The 21,949-nt window shown below is 43.1% G+C and overlaps 2 protein-coding genes across 3 annotated transcripts in view; one reads left to right on the top strand and one right to left on the bottom strand.

Moving 5' to 3' along the window:
- The window catches only part of LOC122868578 (retinoic acid-induced protein 1), a 55,102-nt gene extending 49,398 nt beyond the window's left edge, over positions 1 to 5,704 (top strand). Inside the window, exons 2-4 of one of the 2 annotated variants that reach the window (XM_044180666.1) lie at positions 82 to 175; positions 1,246 to 1,295; positions 4,001 to 5,704. In XM_044180666.1, coding sequence (XP_044036601.1) covers positions 82 to 175; positions 1,246 to 1,295; positions 4,001 to 4,009 — 153 coding nt within the window. In that variant the 3' untranslated portion in view covers positions 4,010 to 5,704. The remainder of the gene's footprint in view (positions 1 to 81; positions 176 to 1,245; positions 1,296 to 4,000) is intronic. The other variant, XM_044180667.1, reaches the window with a different exon arrangement.
- A 609-nt stretch (positions 5,705 to 6,313) lies between these two features.
- srebf1 (sterol regulatory element binding transcription factor 1) lies at positions 6,314 to 21,666 on the bottom strand. Its single transcript, XM_044180668.1, has 19 exons — positions 21,300 to 21,666; positions 18,360 to 18,929; positions 16,338 to 16,513; positions 16,112 to 16,249; positions 15,576 to 15,794; positions 15,278 to 15,392; positions 14,857 to 15,014; positions 14,482 to 14,698; positions 14,143 to 14,327; positions 13,689 to 13,950; positions 13,264 to 13,430; positions 12,720 to 12,888; positions 12,445 to 12,553; positions 12,064 to 12,173; positions 10,965 to 11,097; positions 10,668 to 10,833; positions 9,367 to 9,582; positions 8,619 to 8,730; positions 6,314 to 8,099 (listed from the first exon to the last, which is right to left on the bottom strand). The coding sequence occupies exons 1-19, from the start codon at positions 21,403 to 21,405 to the stop codon at positions 7,879 to 7,881; spliced, it is 3,549 nt and encodes a 1,182-aa protein (XP_044036603.1). The 5' UTR covers positions 21,406 to 21,666; the 3' UTR covers positions 6,314 to 7,878.
- Between the last annotated feature and the right edge of the window lie 283 nt (positions 21,667 to 21,949).

Here is a 21,949-nt window from a genome sequence, read left to right as displayed (position 1 = left end):
TCCCTATGTGCCTCTATCGGTCAATTTGTTTGTTTCTTTATTGGTCTTGGTCCATATGTCCGTCTGTCTGACTAACCCCAGAGTTGCTACAAGTGCCAGATTGTGGGGGCGTCCCTCAGCTGCTGTTGGAGAGGCTGCTCTCATAAATACCACTATGTCTGCGCCAAAGAGATAGGTAAGAGACCACAGCGAGAGAGGAAGAGAGTAACAAGGGATCAAAAGGGAAGAAAAGTCAGGGAGAGAGAGGAGAAATGAGGAGGGAAATTGGGAATGGGAAATTGAACATGGGTTTAGAGGGCAATAGGGAAGGGAACAAATAAGGCAGGTAGAAAAAAGGAGAAAATGAAAGGAGAGGGAAGAAAGAGGGGAGGGAAACTGGATGTGGGTAAAATGAGAGAAGGAAAATGCATCAAGAAGTAACATTATTGAGTGCAAGGAGAGATGTCTGAGAGTGCTAGGGGAGAGCAAAAGAGGAAAGGAGGAAGGGAAAGAGGGAGGGAGCTTTGAATAAAGGTGATGAGAGGAAAGTGGGACCCTGGAGTGTATAAGAGGGAGAGGGGGAAGAAATAGAGGGAGGAGGGGGTATATGTGTGCCTTATTGACCACAACCCCTGTGGCTCCATCTATCCATTCTGCTGTCTGGGGACTGAATGTGCATGTGTGTATGTTTGCATGCATCTATGTGTGTGCCTTCCTGCATGAATGCTTGCTTAAATGCTTCCCTATGTGCATCTTACAACCAGATTGCCTATGTACCTTCCCTTCAATGCTTGTGGGTGTGTCCCTGGTCGTCAATTTAAGTGAGTGTGTGTGTGTCAGCACATGTGTTGTATGGTTTCCCCTTACATTACCTCATGCCAAGGAAGTACAGTGTGAGGATTAGAAGGCCTGCCACGTCTGCCTAGCCAGCACAGGGAGCAGAGCGAGGCCCTTTTTAATCCTGCTGAGTGCACCAGCCATATCTGACTGCCTGCCTGCATCGCAACTCATCCACTCAGTCTCTCTCTTTCCTCTGTTGCTCTCTCTCTCTCTCTCTCTCTCTCTCTCTCTCTCTCTCTCTCTGCCTCTTTCTTGCATTTTTCATTTTAACCCCACCTCTTTGTCATGTATCTTGATTTTTTGAGGGGGTTGTAGGAGTTGTTGTATGCATTTGCCTCATGCTATTCGTTTCATTTATTGTTATTGTCTATCTGCAACAATGTAGCTTATTCTCTCCTTTTCTTTGCTTTCTCTCTCCCTGCCTAGGCTGCACATTCCACGAGGATGACTTCTCCATCAAATGTCCTAAACATGAGGTAAGAAAATTAAAGCCTCAAAAGTATCGAATCAATCCTTATGTTATTCATTTTGAGGGTTTACAATCTTTTCAGCTGACTTGACACCAAATTATTCTCTGCTTTAACAGTGTGTCATGCATAGAGGAAAGGAGGGAGGGTTAGATAGAGAGGATTTTTGGAAACAAGGCAATGCGCCTTAGCATCTCTCAGGGTAACATCCTCTCAGACAGGCTTTTTCATATATGTTTATGTGTACAGTACAGTAGGTGTGCATAGGTTTGTGTTGCCATTAGAACACTGCATTTCGATTTTGTTCATTTTCTCCCCTCCCCCTCGCCTCCCTTCCTATCCTACCCCTCGCTCCACCCTTCATCCCTCTCCTCAGCACAGAAAAAATTTAGTTCACACATTGCTGTCACAAGCAGCAGCACCATGGCTGGATAGATGACACGGTGCAGAACAGAAAACACAATTGCAGCTCTTGTAAAACACAGAAAGATTCAAAGGAGAAAACATGAGGGTTCAGGCTGATGTTGATTGTACGCTGGTATCAAGTACCCTATCTACTCCTGTGCCAGTATGTAACCCATAAAGGCCAGGACCTCATATTGGACTGAACGATATCTTGTAACCAAATCAATATGTACCCAATGACCTTGTCAAGCTAAACCCATATCAACTACCACTACCTGTGTAAACTCTTAGATATATGACCTTTGTGTGTTACTGTCACTCAACACCCACTGTTATGACTGAAGACCACTGCAATTACAATGGGTCACCATTTTTGTGTTAATATGAACAGTCCACTCCACAGTCAACTTTCCTGTAAGACAGAAGCCATCTGGTGGTGGTGTATTTACACTGCAGCACAGAGAGGAAGGTCAAATGCAGAGGGGGGAGTAGAGAGGGAGAGATGCTGACATTCAGCAGGGAGCAGCAGTGCACTGAGGCAGCAGTGGCAGTAGCCTCCCCTCCTCCCCTCTCTGCATCTCTTTCCCTCCCTCTCTCCCTTTTCCTCTCCTGTTCTCTTCCGTACAGACTGACAGGGATGAAAAGCTCGCTGCTGATCAAAACACCCCACCCAGCATCACTGCCTGCTATCCTCCCCACATGCTCTCTCCACCCTTTCTCTCTCCTACTCTCTCCCTCTTTCTCTTGTTATTTCTCTTCCCTCCATTTTTTATGTTCCTCTTATTTTGCTTCAGCGCTTCCCTGCTGTTCCAGCTCCTTCCGTCTCTTACTCTGCTCACCTCTCATCTCCTGAGCTCCCTTTTCCATTTTCGGTCGTCCGCCCTTCATCCCTCCTCTTCCCTTCCTCCCTCTTTCTCTCTCATCTCCTCTCTACTCCTCTCCCTGCCTCTCTTCACCTCAACTCCCACGTCTAAGCAGCAGAAATAGAGTATGAGAAACGGAGAGAAAAGGAGAACAAGACAGAGAGAGATTGTTGTTAGCGGGCTGAGGCAGAGTTGTCATCAGCTGAGGGATCTGAAGGTCTGTGTGTGTGGCTCTGTGCTGTGCCAATTTACACTGAGCAGCCTAATCAAAGGCAAGAGCAGACACATACGCACACACACACACACACACACACACACACACACACACACACACACAAGCATCACCCCACTCATAGGTCCACCTCTGAAATTCTCCCTCTGCCTGTGTTCACTTGGTTTCAGGGTAATGGAACATACATATCAATGAAATTGCACACACTGTGTACGTCCACACAGGTTCATTAACAGGTTACCTGTAAACTCACACACGTATATACACATAGTGAACGGAAGAGAGACAGGCGGTGAGGCAGGGAGATGAAAAACTGTTTCGTGCTGCAGCTGAGTGGGAACAAAAGACAAATGGGGGCAGTTATATCAGAGCGACAGAATAAAAGCGACAGAGATAGAAAGAGAAAAGAAGGGCAACAAGAGAAACAGGCAGCAAAGGGAGAGACACTTTGTGATGGAGAGATGGAAAAAACAAGTGAGATTGAAGGTGTAAAAGAATGACTTACTCCAGGGAGGTAAGCAGAAAGAGAGGGAGTGAGGGAGGGTAACTTCAAAGAGGGAGTGAGAGAAAAAGAAAGAAAGGGAGAGATAAGAGACAGAGAGCAAAGCTGCTGGTCTGAGTCCAGGCCAAAAGGATGGGCAACTGGCAGTTCAGAAAGAAAGACAGAGAGAGTGAATGAGAGATACTGGGGGGCTGCAGAGGAGGATAAGGGGAAAGAAAAGCACTCCTCCACCACCACCACCACCACAGCAGCGCAATTAGTGGGCGTTCCTGCTGTGTCTTTCACAGTGGAGCTGGTTCACTGGCCAGCTGCATCCATCTCCCCACTCCTGCACACTACAGCCAGCTCACTTTCATGTCTGCAGAAACACTCTCGCACACTCACAAAGATGCATGTACATGTGAGGCCCGCCTGCACATGAGCCGCCTCCACATGCAGTATACCTGAACGTACATGTATTGCAGCTTTTGTGTTAATAAAAACACATCCTGCACAGTTTTTCTAATAGTTTAGACGCATAACAACAGAACATAAAAGCTCATAAATGACAGGAAATGTTGTGTGCTAAGTAGTAGGCAATGCTGTGAGTTCAAGGCCAATGTAGAAGTCACAGTGGGAAAACCTCAAAACCTCTGGCACAGCTCATACTTTTCTTCATTTCTGTGTGTTTGTGATATGTATTTATGTCAGTCTCTCTTTCCTTTATCTACAGGACGTGTAAGATATTCCAGCACACCACCTCCACCACCAACACCACCTCTCAGCATCACCTATCCAGCAAGGCAAACTAAAACGCTGTCCTAACAGCCACCTATACCTAAAAACATGGTGATGACTGATGACAGACAGGCACATCGGCCAGTGGGGCTGGGGGAGGTTAAAAGGCTGTGCTGAGGTGGAGCTAGGAGCAATACAAACCCTGGAGAATGGCTCCGCAGAGAATAGCTGCTCCCTGAACCCGGCCTGGAAATGTGTTTTTCTCAACTGAGCCCCTTACTGGAAAGCAGAAGGCAGTGGCACTGTTTAACAGGAGGATAGACTGCGCTTTAGAGACTGTGTGCCTAGGGTCCAGTGCACAGGGGGGCTGTTTGAAATGCAGAACGAGCTATGTGTGTGTGTGTGTGTGTGTTCTGCCTTCGGATGGGTTGCTATCATATTCAGACACCTGGCGGACACTGATTGGACAGGAGCTTCCCTCTGGCCACCTTGTCTGTGGTCCAAGAGGTGTGTATGCGTGTGCGTGAGTGTGTGTCTGTGCGCGTGTGTGTGATAATCATAGAATTGTCAGTCTACAGCCACATCATCTGTGTGTGTGCATATGTGTCTGTGTGAGTGAAGAAGTTCATCTCCAATTCAAGATGTCATGCATCAAAAAAACAGCAGCCAACCACTGGGTGTACTATCTCAATGTGTGCGTTTGTGTTTAAAACAAGATGAAACAAAAAAGGAAACTGTACATGATGATGTGCTTTACAGGTTCTAAATATTCTGATATTGAAGAGTTAAGAAAAAAATGGACGCAGTATTTTAATATAACGCTCTTATCTTCGGAGATGTATTTTGATGTGCATTATGACTATACGACATCATTGCGTCACCCTTGGTATACGTCAGGCTTTGTGTTATTCAAAAATTAAAAAAGAAAAATGATAAAAAGAAAAAAAAAGATAACTGTTTAAGAGTGTTACTCCATTTCAACTGTGTGCACATTCAGTATGTACAGTAGACGCCACCATCACTTGACAGGTTGCAGATCAGGGCTCCATTGGTCAAACTGGGAGTCAGGTCATCTCACTTCATATCTATGTACAGTTCAGAAGTATTACTGTTAAACATTGCCATGATGTATGATCATTTCACCTACCACAGCAGTGCAGAAAGATATACATTCAATTCTAATTTCATAACACACCTGTCTGTTTGTGTATCTCAAATGTAGCTTCTTTCACTCTTCCATGCTATGTAACAATGTCCTGTACAGGGCGACAGTTAAAGTACTGGTCATATCAAAAGGAGACATATTTAAGTATTAGAGCAAAAAATAAAAGTGCAAAAACGCCACACCAAACTTTCTCTTTTATGAAGTTCATTATTTAATGGTGTATATAAGTAATTGATGCTGTTTAAATGTAAGATGTGATGTACTAATATAATTGTGTATAGTATTTCCTAGAGATGTTTATTTTCTATAAAATGGAATATGTTATTGCTTATAAAATGTTATTAAAAGAATCCATTGATGAAAAAATAACGACCTTTTTTTGGGAATGTCACTTGTCTTAAGTTGGAGCATGCAGTTTTATTGATTTTCATGTCTCTTTGTTTGGAATCGATGACACAGCATCACATTGTTTGAAATGTTTTTTGTAACGCCAATGTTAAATATACCAGCACCTTTCAATGCTGCTATGACCAATGCCTGCTCTTTTTGTCTTTACTGAACATTCACTGACATGAACACACTGGAGACACAATCTGGATCAGCATATTTTCTCCCTCTCCTACCCTGTACAGTTAAATTGTGCTGCTGTGCATAGTGGCAACAATGACAACCCAAGTGCTCACCAAGTAAAAATTACCACAAGTCAAAAAGGTAACATTTTCCATTATCATAACCATATTAACAAATTCCATCATTACAGTCATATGTCAAAGCTTCCAACCTGATATTAATAAAAATGTTTGTCATTCAAATTAGAAAAATAAACTCCTACTTTAACAATCTGCATTTAAGAAAGCACATTACAGGCAAATATTACTGTTATTTAACTTTGGCCTTTGCTTACAAAAACAATTTTTGAGAAAATAATTGGGTTTTGGAATACACCAAAAGATTAATTTATTTCAGCATTTTTCCCCAAATAGGTATCTTCTGTACATTTTGCAAAGGTTTTGTCCCATTTAATGTGTAAGCACATGCCCTACTTGCATAATTTTGAGCTTATTGGAGCAAGGCTTAACTACTTTTAGTATCATCATCATCATGTGGTATCAAACTCCATTAGCACCACAGGAAACAATATGGTCTTCTTTACAAAATGCTTTAATATTTACATCATAAAAGGATGAAACCAAAGAACAAGGAAGAGATGAAAAGATGTCAGTTAAAGGACACATGAAAATACCTTTAGACATGGTTCTCATTCATCTCAGTCCAACTTCTTTCAGTCTTTCACATTAGTGACACACTATTGTATAAAAACATACTGGTCCTGGGACAAAAACACATGCCAAAGTTGTTTTTTTTGTTACTTTTTACAGTCCTCTAAAAATCAATTAACAGTGGTTCTGTAGGAGCATGAAACTATAATGATTGAAAGAGCAAGTATTGCTCTTTATGCTGGAGCTACAAAAGAAAACCGTTCGATTCAGTACAGGCCCTCTTTGGAGAACAATGATCACTTATTTAGAAATTGTCTGCATGACTTATGTAAGTTGTTGCAAAAGTGCCAAAGGTTCATGATATAGTTTAATTAGTCGGTTGGTGATGCCAGAATCGGACGCTGCAAATTTCTTTTGATACCATAGTTGCATACGTGTGCAACAGTGCAAAAGGTCAATTGAGTCAGACGATGTGACACAAATAATTTGATACCGTCTCCACTTTGACACTCGTCGCCATGGCAATACAATACAGTAACTACATTATTTGGGCGTGGTCAAAAGCTTCCAAATAAAACAGGTTTAGGGAAGAAAATAAGGATTTATCACTTTGCTTATGCAAAATACTGCTTAATCAAAGTTCATACGGATTATAAATACATTTTAAAATATGTACACAGCAAAAAAAAAAAAGACCTATTAAAATATCTTCATAAAGCCATATTATTTATTACTCATCTCATTGAATTCAGCCTCACAGGGCTAGTGCAGATAGAGACACACAGCTTGTGCAGTGGCTCACCTCGCCTCAGATAATCAGTGAAACATGATTCAAATCAACTTTAACACTATTTGAACAACCTGCGGAGTGGCCTCCCACTGAACAAGCCCACGGTGGGACCACTCCGAGTTTGGTCGTTTTCCTCCCACGAACAACAGGCGCCTCACTCTGCAGCCAATCAGAGCAGCCCGCCACACCAACCCAACTGAGCGCTTCTGCCTGTAGAAGGTGCATCTCGAAAAGATCGGGGGTAGGACTATACTGAATAAATGCAGGGCAAATATCTCTGTCATGCTTCACACACACACACACACTCACATCATTCAAACTGAACCGTGATGGCTCCTCTCTGTGGGTAAACTGTGGCATTGCAATGCATTGTCATGACGGGGATTCAGCCCGGTCAGAGAGCAAAATGCTTTTTATATTCTGGTAATAATCCACAGCAACAAAAGTGTGAATTCTACAAGTGCCTCCTGATGTGGGGTTGGGGTGGTGGTGGTGGTGGGGGGCAATCCATGAAGAAAATCCTGACAGTTTGATATGAATCTGTGTAGTATATTAAATCTGTTCAATAGCTGCACGCCAAAATGCCAGAGACTGTATGGTTGTGTGTCTGCGTTTCTTTTCTGTCTGTGTTTTTGTATGTCAGAGATGTTTCTATATACAGTGTCCATGCTTGTCTCTCAGCCCCCCCCTCATTCTCTCTAGCTGTTGGTGACGGTGGTGCCGCTGCCCAGCTTAATGATCATTTGCTGGCAGTCGTGGAGGGTCCTCTTGTCTCCCAGCTTCTCCAGAGTGCGGGCTGCGTCCGCCAGCATGCCCACCCTTTGGCCGGGAGCCGACAGAAAGGAGGGAGGAAGGTAGCGGCATGCCAGCATCACAGCCTCTGCCTGCTCCCGCTGGCCTGGCCGTGTCTCGCACTCCTCTGCACGCAAAAACACAAAGAATGTTGTTACCGTGGTATTTCGGGTGAGCTTTTCAATGTCATCAGCCACCAGCAGCCAATCAGACTTCAGCGGCTTCTTGTTTCATTACTCATGAGATTTAGTGTAGTAAACAACTGCGCAAAATAGATGAGAAGCTGATTAGAACCACTGATTAGAGCAATTCAGTGTTTCTCAGCTCTCTACAACTACTCTATTTAAAAAGTTGCGAGAAAACACAAATCTAAAAACTGATGCTTGGAGAATAGCAGCATCCACAGTTTTTTTTACCCCTACCTAATTAGAGTTTGATACCGCACTAATTTAACTCATAAAAACAATGATGATTATGTTATCAGAGTCTCTTATACTGCCTACAATACCTAAAAAGAACAGATACACAGAAACACAAAATATCATGAGCAGCAAAAAGCTTCTAAAACAATTCTGCTTGCAGACAGAGTTACGTGTGCGGAGTGGATGAAAAAATATAATCAACAAAATTACACACACACACACACCTGTCTTGGCTCCAGGCGTAGCTCTGCGTCGCAGTGAGCGATCCAGGAGCTGATGAGTGCGGGTGGGACTGGCCCCTGCCATGAGCCTGGCTGTAGCTTCATGAAGGAACAACTGGAAAGAGATGGAGGGAAAAGAGATGAGAGGGGAGGAGGAGGAGGCGGAGGAGGGATGGGAGCAAGTGATGACTCATACAGAGTGTTGGCTCTATCTCAGAGAGACTTTGAATCCTTGTGAACAACGCTGCTAAACACTTGCCTCAGGGGTGGGGGTGTGTGTGTCTGTGTGTGTGTTGCAACACCTCCCAGCTAATTTCTAGGGAGAATTGTACCATGGACTTGCAGGAGCAAATACGTATATATGCTATGTGCTGCTCTTAATGTGTTGCCATTTTGTATCTGAATTCAACATGGGTTTGTCATTCCATGTGCAGTAGCACATAAGAATCTGTCTTGATGCCTGTACGTTCTACTATCTTCTACTTGTCGGTTTAAGATTTTAAAAAGGCACATTTTGATGAGCGATGGTTTTAAGTGCCTGACAACACAAACATGTCTGTCAATCAACGAGTATTCATGTTATGTTCAGATGTCTGCTCGTGTGTTAGACTGAGAGGAAATACAGTTTAATAACAATAAAATGAAAGAAAGAATCTCCCAAACTGCTCACTCACTATAACTAAGTACTTGCATGAGCTACATGACTAAAACGTACAGGTAAAAATTTTGTGACTGATACTGTTATACGTACTCTTCGCATTGCAGGCCTGAAGCTGTGCGCCAGCTTGCGTAGGGAGCTAAGATCTTGCTGAAAGCCTTGGAGCTCCGGTGGAGATGCTTGGTGGACACCCGCAGGTCCGCTGGTACCCACCAACCCTGACCCTGCAGAACCGGTCCCTTGCTGCTGCAGACGCCACACATTGGTCCTCATCACCAACAGGAGATCACACAAGAGCAACTGGACAACCTAGAGAGAAAGGGACAAGATTTGGACTGAGACGGGATGCATTTCACTGCCAGAACAGTCACTGATGCCACAAGCTGCCGTACAGTAACACCACTGACTGTTGACCTGGATACTGAAATGTAAGAAATGTGTAGCTGAGTGTCAAGTTCTTTTCTTAAGTCTAGTGGTAGGAAAGACACCACGTGTCTTTGTTTTAGACCTAACATTAATGGACATGCTTATGAAGAAAATGTGTGTTTCTGCTACAACTGTTATTACAATAAGAGCAAAGCAATATGGGGGAAAAAATCAGACAAAGTCAAGAAGACACTATCTGTTTTGGTTTGGGAAAAGTGTGCTGTTAAAATTTCTACTTGATATTTGTTATATTGAACAGTATGATAATGGTAAGTCAAACTACAACTTTTCAGCTGTCATTCTGAAATTTTTGTGGGAGGAATCTGACTTGGTAATTGCTTTATAGGATTATAGTGCACAAACCTTGTAGGCTTACAATGAAAGCAGATGAGTAATACACAGAGATATTGCCCCACACTAACTACAACAGAGCTCTATTCAAAGTTGAAAGACATTTTCCACCCTCACTGTGTGTGTGTTCTGCTGTTAGCTGCCCAGCTCTGTGTTGCACTGCAGGTACATTGCACTCCGCTGAGACACACATGCAATGCAACTACAATGCACCACAGCTCTGGCCATAGACGTGCACACACTGTGAGCTACCTATCCACCAGCATCACCATCTGCTGAACGCCAGAGGGTAGGACATCGCAGTATCACAGAGAGGAGTTGCTACAGGGGATTCGCTGTCTGTGGTAAAGTGTGTGGCTTTGTATTGTGAAATGTGTGTGTCTGCGTGTGTGCACTCAAGTGATTATGTGTGGGCAATTTTCCGTGTTTATAATTTTACACACGCACATGTGTGGACACATCTGTCACTGTGTGCATTTGTGTGTATGTATTTTTTTATATTTTTAATGCAGATGCTGTCACCCTCACAAAATTCCTCATAGGAATAATAAAAATCAACTTGACTTTAATGTGCACTCTGCAAGTGCTTGTGCCTTTGTGTGTGAGTGTGTGTGTACCTTGTCTAAACTGGAGCTGTGGCAGTGTGGTCCTAGGTTGAGGCTGTCTCGGAGCAGGGCGCTGGCCTTGTCGCTGTAGCTCAGACTCAGCTGGCAGTTTTCTGGCTTGGACAGCAGAGCCCGCACCGCCCTGAATGTGTTCAGACACGAATTGGGCAGAAGACTCCTGACAGAGCGAGGGGGGAAAAGAGACAGAGGACACAGGTTAAAGTAGTGGAAATGTGTGCAGACAAAAGTTATGCAACACACTCTTAAGGCTGGCTGCAGAAGTTCCATTGTGTGCTTGGTCAAACTTACTCTGCGTTCTGCAGACTGCGGGGCAAGTGCTCAACAGTTGGATACAGCCTCTCTGCCGCAGCGTCATCTCCTTGGAGCCAGTTGATGATCACCACGGCAACCGAGGACCACCACTTGGAGTGGGGGTCACAGCCTGGAAGTCGGAACAAAACAGTCAAAGGCGTGACACGGGCAGACAAACAAAGAAACATGCAAATATCTGAATCCCCCACTGCCCACTTACACATTTAACATGCATGACAGTGCGCATGCACACACACACACACACACACACACACACACACACACACACACACACACACACACACACACACACACACACACACAGACAGACAGCTGCTGTCTGTATCTTGACCTCTGAATCAATCTGTTTCTCCCCTCTAGCATAGTCACAACATGCTGAGAGAAAGCAGCCATTTTGACGACTCCCTCATGAGGGAAAAGTACTCCATTTAACATTGGGCAACACACACACACACACACACACACACACACTTCTAAAACTGTGTGAGCAACCTGAGGCTCTGCCAAGAAAAGTCTCCCATTAAAATCCCTGCACAGCCTCTCCTCCTTCCCACACCCTCCCTCCTCTCAAGGTGATCACTGATTTGACAGTGCTGAAGATAGATGAAGCAATCTAGTGCCTACCTCGCTTTCACCTAGCCCCCTATTGCTCAGATCAGTGATCAGTGAAGACAAAGGAAAGGAAGGAAAGTGGTGGGAGGGTGGAAGTCAACCCACTGGAAATCAGGCTACTCAACCTCAATAGTGTAAAAATGAACTTTATCTCAATGCTTCTTATTTTGCAAGCACATTATGGAAATCGAAAACAGTCGGGGCAGGTGAAGGAAAGAGGTGAGAAAAGCAAATGAAATTCTCTCAGAGAAGATAAGTAGTAATGAAGTAAGGAGCCCAAATCTACACTTGAATGTGCTGATGTACTCAAGCAACAGAATTAGTCTAAGTCATTGAGTGTTAGGTTGCCAAGGTTTAAGAAGCTGATTTTTGGCTGGGATTCAAAAACTGCTGCCATTAGTTAGCACTAATGTTGTTTGAACAGTTCAAGTTGACAGAAATGACAGTTGCCACAGTGACTTACCAGTCACAGTAGCCATGTTAGAACCGATAGCAAAGGACTGGGAGGTGGCACCGGCCGCATCTGATGCACTAATCAACAGCTGGAGGTACTCCAGGGCATCAGCATACTCCCTGAGGAGAGACACAGAATGGTTATTTTGTTGCCACATGAGCATAAAATAAGAGTTTCAAATCTATTATTACCAAAGGAATTCCCTTATTATTTCTGTTTATTTTTTATAGTCAATTATGTTATCTTTATTGTTGTTGTTCCCCTTGCCTGTATCTATTCACACCTAAATTGTAAAAATACCTAAAATAGTAAACCAACCATGAAATTCCAATAAAAGATATGAATTGCACACAAATTACACAGTGATTTGGAAGTGATTTGTTTTCTCACCCTTCACCCTGGCTGGGGCTTTTCTCTCCATGAGGCTGGGCCACACAGTACAGAGCCTTCTCCAGGAGGTGTTCTCTGAATGCCTGAGTCACCTGGGCCAGAGGATCCACTGTAAGAGTACCAACAAACCATTAACATGAGAAATACAACTGCCTGAGTGTGCATTTACAAAACAGGCCTTAGGGGACAAATTTCAAGAGGATGCAAGGCATTAAACTAACCATCATAGAACATAGTTACACATGGAGTGTCAACTATATTTTGTCTGCACTGACCAGTATTGCCAGCCTGGCTGTAGATGCTTTCTTTAGGTGTGCTGCGAATAGCCCAATCTCCATCCACAAAGAAGCGGTGACCTAGTGGGTGACAGAGCCACTGCATAGCTGGAGGCACACTGCCACTGGACGAGAGGCACGCCTGGCGGGCACTGCTCAGGAACACACGCTATCGGAAAAAAAGTACTCAGTTAGGTTCTTCACTCCCAATTTCTTACAAAAGCGGAATGTGGACAGAATTACTCAGTTTATAGTTTACTAATGATGTTTTGGTTCAGTGTAGTTCACTTTAAAGTTGCTAAGTCCCAGGGCCATTAAAGACTCAGTTTATGTTACTTAAACATGGAAGACAAATGAACCAAACGTCAACTCAAAACTGCTTGCTGTTTAAGTGTATACCACTTGAACTCTAAACAACCAACAGGATAATGTGCAAGTACTTCATTCTGACATCATCAAAACAAAAACAATTAAATAAAATATTAAACATTGCACAATATAAATGACTGAGCAAGACGTGCTTCTGCAAACTAAGGGGACTTACAGAGGTAAAATGCAGGATCCTCGGCAGGCTGGCTTTTACCCGTAGAGCTGCAGAGACGTAGACCTCAGCCAGAGACGCTACAGGCAGGCAGGAGCCAGCACACTCTGCCAGGTTCACCGCACTTAGAGCCATGTGCACTGCTGACAGGTGGCTACCATTCAACTTACCTGTATGCACAGATAGAAGACAAGAAAATATGATGCAATAATCATAGAAATCACAAAAAAGAGCCAAAGTGGTCTGGTAATACTTACTTAAGCCAAATGATTTTGAAAGCTTTTATTGGCACTAAATCAAAATAAGCTGTTACAGCAAAAAAATGCTCTTTAATCACCTGAGATTCTGTCACTTCAATATGTCACCTTACAATGTGCAGTCTACCACACTGATTTAATTTAGAAACAGAGTTTTTCCCGCCAACCAACCTGTCATGTGTAGCTGGTGCAGGCGGTGGTAAACAAGGGCGGCGTCACGGCTGCTTTTGCAGGCGTCCTCCTGCAGGGGGCGGTCAGATCGCAGCCCACCAGCCCTGGCAGCCAGCCAGCGGCCCACCCAGAGGCGCTGGAGGCAGAATCTTAGCAGGGACCAGAGTGCAGCACAGGCCAGGTCCAACTGGGATATGGGTAAGGGACGACCAAGAGCCTTTAGACAGGTCCACAGGTTCTGACTGGCCTGGGCAAAATCTCCCTGGGGAGGATGAAAGAGATTGGTAATGATGAGGAAGAACAGATAAAAGGTGACCCAGAGTAAGTCAAAAAAGACAGGTAGATAACCAAGGTGACTCCTGAGGAAGAATATAGAGACATAGATCTTCGTTCTGGAATGCGGTGACTCCATGAGGATCATTAAATTTAATCTATATCAAGTAAAACAACATACTCTAGCTAGGTCCAGGTCAGCTTGCTTGCGGTGCCTCCAGAACAAGACAGAGGATCCAGAGTGCGGTCTGGTTACAGGCTCTCCATACACCAACAGTCGGATCAGAACCCCTGACACCAGAATACCGTTGAGTAGCCACACCAGTATAGTTGGCAGCATCCAGTCCATCCAGCCCCACGAGTCCGCTGCAGAAAACACACATTAAAAAAAAAAAACAACTTAAAAACTGTAAACATTCTGGAGTCATAATTTAGACTACAACACTTGAAATCAGAGCCTTACATAATTTCAAAACAGCTAATTTGTGTGACACTCCTACTGACAGCCCCCCAGCTGTACCTGCAATATCCACACCCAAGACACTCCTTCCTGCGTGATGGGTGGCAGTGGCTGCAGTGCTTCCGGCTGAGCTGCTGCCAGATGAGCAGAGCAGAGTGGCCAGAGGGTTGAGGGAGAGGAAGAGGAAGGTGAAGCTGCACAACGCCATGCGGGAACGGTCCAACATGCCACCAGCACTACCTCCTGCTGCCGAACTGTCTAAAATGCCCACATTCGGCTGCCGTGAGAGACCAGAGAGATACATTTGGGTTAGCAAAACTCAAAGTGACAAAAGTGTAGACATAGACGGTAAAAACATCTTTTGTTCTGCTGATGAAGTGCAGTTGTGATTGAATCATAATTTATAGTTTAGCAGTTTAAATGAGAGCTGCATACCTTGGTGTCCTCCACCATCGGACTGTCAGGCTCCGAGTCACTGCCACAGTGTGAGAAAGAGGTGGGGGAGCCCACGTCAGAGGCTGGCGGGGTGGGCAGCTCGTTCTTCACATCAGCCTGTCCATCCACCTCCATGGCAACCAGGTCTTTGAGAGACTCTGAGGTAAGAGGAAAGGAAAGACGAGGAGAGCAGTTAGAGGGTCAATCAGTGGCACAAAAGTAAAGACATCTTCAACCTTCAATTCCACTTACTTAGAGGTTATAGAAGACCATTTTCACTTTTGTCATTTGAGGATAATAGTAGCTATCAATAGACCTCATCACAAAAAGGTCAACTAAATGACTTACTTTCTAGGAACTGAAATAAACTGCAGAGAAGCCGTTATGGAATAAAGAAGAGAGACAGGTTTTAAACACGTACTGTTTTTCTGGGCTACCATTTTAAGAGCCATGTTCTCCTGTTTGAGTTTTTGGTTTGCCTGCTGCAGGTAACGGATGTAGTCGATGGCTTTCCTCAGCACTGCAGACTTGTTGAGCTGTGAGAAAGTACAAACATGAACAATAATACAATTAGTTTCTTCTTCCTCTTCTCAATGTTGCTGATGGCCAGATCTCACAAAAAGCACACACACTTATAATCATTCAGTCATTTCAATCAGCACTTAAGTTTTCTTTGACATGGAGAGAATGCAGTGAAGTTAAGAAATAATCTTTCCTACCTTGGCCTCAGTGCCAGCCACCAGATCTTTGAGCTCAATGATTTTGTCATTAATAGACGACCGGTAGCGCTTCTCAATGGCGTTGTGTGCTGTACGCTTCTCTCCCTTGTGAGGCAGGCCAACAGGCTTGCCACTGATGGCAATGCGGTTGATAGGCAGCTTCTCAGCGTCCACCATGACAGGCACCGTGGTCAGGATGGTGCCACCGCCCATGAAGGCCTGAGAAGGTAAATAAGGAGAGGGGAGAGATGGGGAAAGACAGAAAATAAGGGAGACAGTTACCTAAAGAATGCACAGTACAATCATATTTGACCCCTGATCAACATTATTATTATTAAAGTATTTTCAAACAATTATTCTAATGGAACATCTCTCTTACAAGTTCAATTTAAGGTCACAGGATTGATGTGATCACCATAGTTGTGATGCTCTGGATATCAGTGACAGTTAAATATCTAAAGTGTAAACTCTGCTGCAATGCCTTCAACAAAGTGCATTGTATGATCTTAGTATTGATTTGCACATGATGTGCCTACCTGCAGTGAAGCACTCTGTACTGAGGTGGTGGTGGCCAGGGATGTGGGAGAGGCCATAGTAGTGACAATGCAGGGGTCATGCTTCAGAGTGGTCAGCAGCAGAGACTCAGCCTTGATGAACTGAGGCTGCAGCAACACCTGAAAAGACACACACAACATGTACAGTAACGCTATACCGTTATGTAGTCCATTCAGGCCCATTCAGGTGCCAGCGTAACACACTTACAGGTACTTGCTGTACGTGGGGTGCGATGGCTTGAACTGGCGGGCTTGATGAAGTAGCCAGGAGAGGAGAAGTGGTGGTCAGCCCTTGGATCGGAGTCTGAATGGTCAATGGCTGAACACTTGGAGGTGAGGACGACAAGCTGGTGGTGGGTTGACTCACACTGCTGGGAGTGACAGCTGGAAAACAGTTATGCAAAAGATTTTTTCAGCCTTAATTCAAGCATGTATAAAACGGAAATGAAATATCCATGCCAACAATCCATCTCATTACCTGCTTTTTTGCAACTGCACAATAAAATGTCAACAAACAAGTTCAACAGGAAATTCTATAGTGCATGAAGTAATTGCTCAATTGCTTTCACCTAATTACAGCAAGTTAGAATTAGTTTTTTGTTCATGCAGACAAAAAATATCCTTGTATTCTTTATACACTGTTGATCATTTGAACATTTCAGATTTTTGAGTGACATCAGATTCCAGCATTCAAACAGCAAACCTCTACTGCAATTTTGTAGTTGAAAATTATACAAGAAGAAATTATAGACCAACCAACACACTTTTTATTGCATTGGAGTGGAAGTTTGTGAACATTTTTCTGATCTTTTAAATAGCATGTCATCTGTTACAACTGTGAAATTATCAACAGAACTAAGTGTATTAGTTAAAGCCTGAATTGGTACTAAGACATGAAACATACTGGTATTGGTCAATAAAGGTTAAGACGTAAAAATTTGATATTTTTATTGGTTGAAAATTATTGGTTATTAGTGATGCAACACCAAGAGCTTCTTTTGCTACACTTGACACTATGCAAGCCATTGTCTATGGGTTTGTAGGCCAACAGGTGAACTGCAATCTCATTAGAAATAAGTGATAGCAATATTCAGTGTGTCACCTTATGTTTCTTATCAGCTCCAGGGTTGGGGAATTTTCTCCAGGAGTAATAAAAATGTATTGCATCTTAGACAATTCAGAAGCAAAGTTTTTATTTGTGTAAACGTTTTCAATGGACATGGCTGCTGCAGGTATGCATACATAGTACACTATGTAGTACTGTGTGCATATACTGCCATATGTACATGTACAATGGGTGTTGCCCAGACAAAGCATTTTCATTTAGCTCATAGCCGCTGCGCAAAGTCTATTAGATTAGGGAATATGAGATCAGCTGAGGTTGAATAACCTAGTGTCCTTGATTGGTAAATGTAATACACGTGAAGAGCCACCTTGCTGGGCACTGGGGTTTCATTTGTGAGAGATTTCCAACTAGTCTAGCAAGGAAAACACACATCTGCTTTTAACTACAATGGCCCCCGTGTTGTAATCCATTTAAAACGAATTAACTATTTTAGTTTAAGTTATATTTAGTTTCGTCACCTTGTATCTCAAGAGTCAACGAAACAGCAATGCATGCAGGAAAACATCCTATACAAGTATTGTATGAAGAATTAACATTGATAATCATACCAGTTTCAAAGCCAAATATTATAGCTATTGGCTAAAAAAATGCAGCATTGATGTCTTCTTTAAAAGCCATTTTAACTTTTTCCACATATCTGCAGCTTTCAGAAATGCCAAATAAGACTTGAAGACTTTCTTAACGCCACCTCAAATTGAATTTTAGAACATTCAAAAACCAAAATAAACAAAACTGTCAGCATAAGCTTATTTTTGGTTGAAATCTGCTAATGAAAGTTGTTATAAAATACATGGAAAGAATAGGATGAAGGACAGCAGGAACCTGACTGTTGAAAGACAACTTTATTCAGTGAAGCAGACAGGATATATTATGGATATTTGATTGATCCAATGAGATACATGCAAAGCCAAGAAACCAGTCACTGCATAAAGATAATAAGACCACAATAACCTATGGTAAAATAGCTTTTTTTTTTTTTTTAAGCTTATAAAATACCTTTTTCAAGCCTTTAACTTGGATCATTTAAGCACATGTAGACGTTCTATCTAACTCATGAAAAGGTAGCCCTTAGGCACTAGAATAAACCCATCAAAGAGTGCTTACCTGTGTAGCTGTTCTGGCTGCTATAGCTGGTCCGGGCCTGTTGGGACTGAGCCTGGGCCTGAAGTTGTGTGGGCTGGGGCTGAGGCAGAGTCTGTGGTGCAGGCGAGGTGAAGAGGGCCTGGGGCGTAGAGCTGAAAGCTGGGTTCGGTCCTGGTGAGCCATGAGGTGAAGCTGCCTGGGCCGGGGCAGACGGGCTGAGAATGGGTTGGGGATGCTCCACCTGGGGCTGTCTGAGGATCTGAGCCTGTTGCGGGGAGGCTGGCTGCTGCCTCTGGGTGGAGTTGGGCACCTGGGCCAGGGGGGACTGCTGGAATGTAGGAGGCTGGAAGGCCTTGTCTGGGGTGGAGGAACTACGGGTGATGGGAGGACCCAGGAGTGCATCTAGGTGGGGGCTACTGCTTAGGATGGAAGAGGAAGATGGAGGTGTGGTGGTGGTGGTTGGAGGGGCAGCTGGGGTGATGGACTGGGTCAAACCAGGAAGCTCTTGGGTGGGAGGAGGCCCTGTGTATGGAGGATTATCAAACAGTCCTCCAAACTCCATGTCCTGGTTGCTGATGAGCTGCAGCATGTCTGAAGACAGAGAGAAATCAGAACCACCATCACTGCTACTGACCAAGTAGAAAAATATATCCAAGATAACTGGTGCAGAGACACTGGAAATCTACAAAGCCTTAGAGTTTGGTCTCAGTATCAAGTGCAGTTCTGAATTGGAACCACCTCCAAATTTACTAGACCTGGGCATTTGTTGAGAAACATTGTTTTCAGTTTGGCTTATTGATTACTGAAAACAACTTCTCAGTAGCAAACTGGATCTCCTGCATTTCCACCTATATTGCTAGTTACCCATGCATCAACCCACATGTACAGTGTTTATGATATAACAGATCGGAGAGAGCACTCAAAAGTAAGCTACAGAATAATATAGCAAAGTGGTGATAAATAATCACTGTGTAAAAAACAACTTCATGCAAGGAGGAAGTACCGTACATCTGACAAAGCTTTTACTGCAGCATGGGATGAGAATGCACCATTTTGCCACCAGAACCAGCAAATGTTGTGTTAAACTCAAATAAAAATAAGTAAAAAACATTTAATATTCAAATAAACAGCCAACATGTGAATTGGTAAAAAAAGAGAATATTAATATTTTTCTTTATTTAGCATATTTTTCCCAGAATGGAATCACCAAATGGTTTGATTTATGACAAATAACTGTTGGGGCAGCTAAAGGCTAATCAAGTTTTTGCTTTCAACACATTTTGGTTTCTTTTCATACTCAAATAGGACATGAATTAGAACCAGGATTCAATAATAACCAAAATTGGCTCTGAATTCATAGCATCCTGACATACACAGTACAATTACACCAAGCACCAAGTACACATACACTGTACAGTCTACATTTAATCAACCCATGTGCAGGGAGACTATAGTACTCCTGCAGCTGTGGGCCAGAGTACTACAAAGAACGAGCAGAAAACTGGTCCCATGTACTGTGACAAACGAAACTAACTTGATTATGGTCTTGCAACTATTAAGAGATTTAAATTGTTCCAAAATGTATTTTTTTCCATACAAACTGCTGTGTTTAATGGCCAGTGCTTTAGAATTAATGAGAAATATAATGTTCAAAATAAATGTGACAGCATTCAGTTTATTAAAGGGACTGTTATATTCTGCACTAGAAATATACCAAATTATTTTATAATCTATAATTTTGACCTGATGAAGCTCATCAATAATATACTGCAAAGAAACTGACACTGTGTGTATGTTGTGTCTGCAGTGAAACGCAGCAGCACCCTGGATTTGTAATCCTGTGTTTTGTATGAGGTGATCGCTCTTGACCAATCAGAGCGCGCCTCCGAGACTTGCTATGCCGATCAGCCCAAGACACGAAAGAGACGGAGCGCTGTACTCTGTGCACGAGGTTACCATCGAGCAGCATCACCGAGGTTACTGCAGGTCAAATTTAGAAGTGGGCGAGCACTGCTGCAGGATAAGATATGCATTACCGACTAAGTTACAAGTACGCAGTGGTGCTTTTCACAAATACACTTTGACTGTTATCATAAAACACATATTAGCTATTACAGGGAAACGGAAAATATTACACTACTGATACGTCTAATTAAATAACGTTTTCTTTATTCTGCTTCCCTAACATTACATCAAAGGAGTGATGAGAATATGACCATAACACATATATAAACAGCTGAATTCCTACGCCAGTATTTAGATATGAACAATGTTTTAATTTTAAAAAAGTATAACATTTATGCAAACGTTAAAAAGCACGTGTTTACAACACAAATGAGAAAAAAGACAAAATGTGTCAATAGGGCACATCGTTATAATAATGTTTTAATTTCTTGACAAAATGTATAGCTACATAAGAATTGTTCTGTCACTGTGAACCCAACGAGAGGGAATGAACGGCAGTAACCCCGGTCTATGGAGCGGGCTGGGGGCGGGGCGCACTCGCGACCATTTAGCAGAAACGTACGTTAGCATCACTTATTAGCTTAGCTAACTCGCTCTAATAATCGGTTAGTTTTATTGTACAATAAGATTATGACAATGAGCTCTCATTGTGCAGAAAACAACACTGTAAACGCACAACAAGACCACCTATTATCACCTCAGCTAACCTCCAGACTACTAGCTAGCTAACGTTAGCTAGTCTAACTGATGATGGCTGATGAAAGCTAGCTACGCTGTGAGCTAAAACCTTCAAGTTGGTCACTTGTAGTGCTTTATGTTGGTATAAATGAGGTGTTTAGTCAAAACATTAGATGTAGAACACATGAGGCGAGTCAAGCTGCTAAGTTAAACACACATTGCATGCAGGAGGTAGCGTTAAGTTACAAGCAGTGTTGTTGGCTTAGCAAACGTTAACCGCGACTGGGTTAGCTACCAGCCACTGTTATATTTTCTTACCATCAATGTCGCTTAAGAGGGCCGTGTCAATATCGCTGGGGTCATTAAGCGACAGTGTTGGATCCAGGTTATCCAACGAAGGATCGTCAAAAGACAGGCTGTTCATCTTTACTCTTGGCTCTCCAATGTAGAAAAAAAAATCGTAAACTTCTCACGTCCTTACATTTGCCAAAGCGTGAAACACGCGCAAAATGAGCTGCAACTTTTTACTGATGTGCCAACTAGCTACCGTTACTCATTCCTACCCCCATGATCCTCCAGGGAAACTTGTCAAACCAAAGCCAAACACTGAAGCTCATTCAATACTACTAACTTGCTTACGGCGGTAGCAGAACGAACCCACCCAGCCGACGGTGATTGACAGGAGCGCCAGCCAATAACTGGCTTTGAACCAGCTTCCCACGTCTCTGTTTTTCAGGGTTGTTTTGATTATTTGACCGCAGAGGTGACAGCATGTGGAGCATATGCCATATTTTTATAATACGACAATGTACAATGAGACGTGATTATTAATGTACTCGACAAACTGATATAATGGCTTCAGAATACCTATATGGATCAATTTGAAAAGTATAACATAACAATTATCTACTGTGTATAAATTTAATGTTTTATATATGATAAATGATCCAGTGCTATTCATCCCAGTC

Source organism: Siniperca chuatsi, linkage group LG21 (genome assembly GCF_020085105.1).
Source record: "Siniperca chuatsi isolate FFG_IHB_CAS linkage group LG21, ASM2008510v1, whole genome shotgun sequence".
Lineage (NCBI taxonomy): Eukaryota > Metazoa > Chordata > Actinopteri > Centrarchiformes > Sinipercidae > Siniperca > Siniperca chuatsi.
Note: the sequence above shows the minus strand (reverse complement) of the source record. Positions and strands in the feature narration are given on the sequence as shown.

What these genes read in the sequence shown, in the direction of transcription:
- srebf1 (XM_044180668.1), bottom strand. Translation starts at nt 21,405, where the DNA reads ATGAACAGCCTGTCTTTTGACGATCCTTCGTTGGATAACCTGGATCCA. An exon ending in CCCACGTACAGCAAGTACCT is followed by an intron (nt 16,250 to 16,337) that starts GTAAGTGTGTTA and finishes GTGTCTTTTCAG; the next exon opens with GTGTTGCTGCAGCCTCAGTT. An exon ending in AGCCCCAGCCAGGGTGAAGG is followed by an intron (nt 12,174 to 12,444) that starts GTGAGAAAACAA and finishes GTCTCTCCTCAG; the next exon opens with GGAGTATGCTGATGCCCTGG.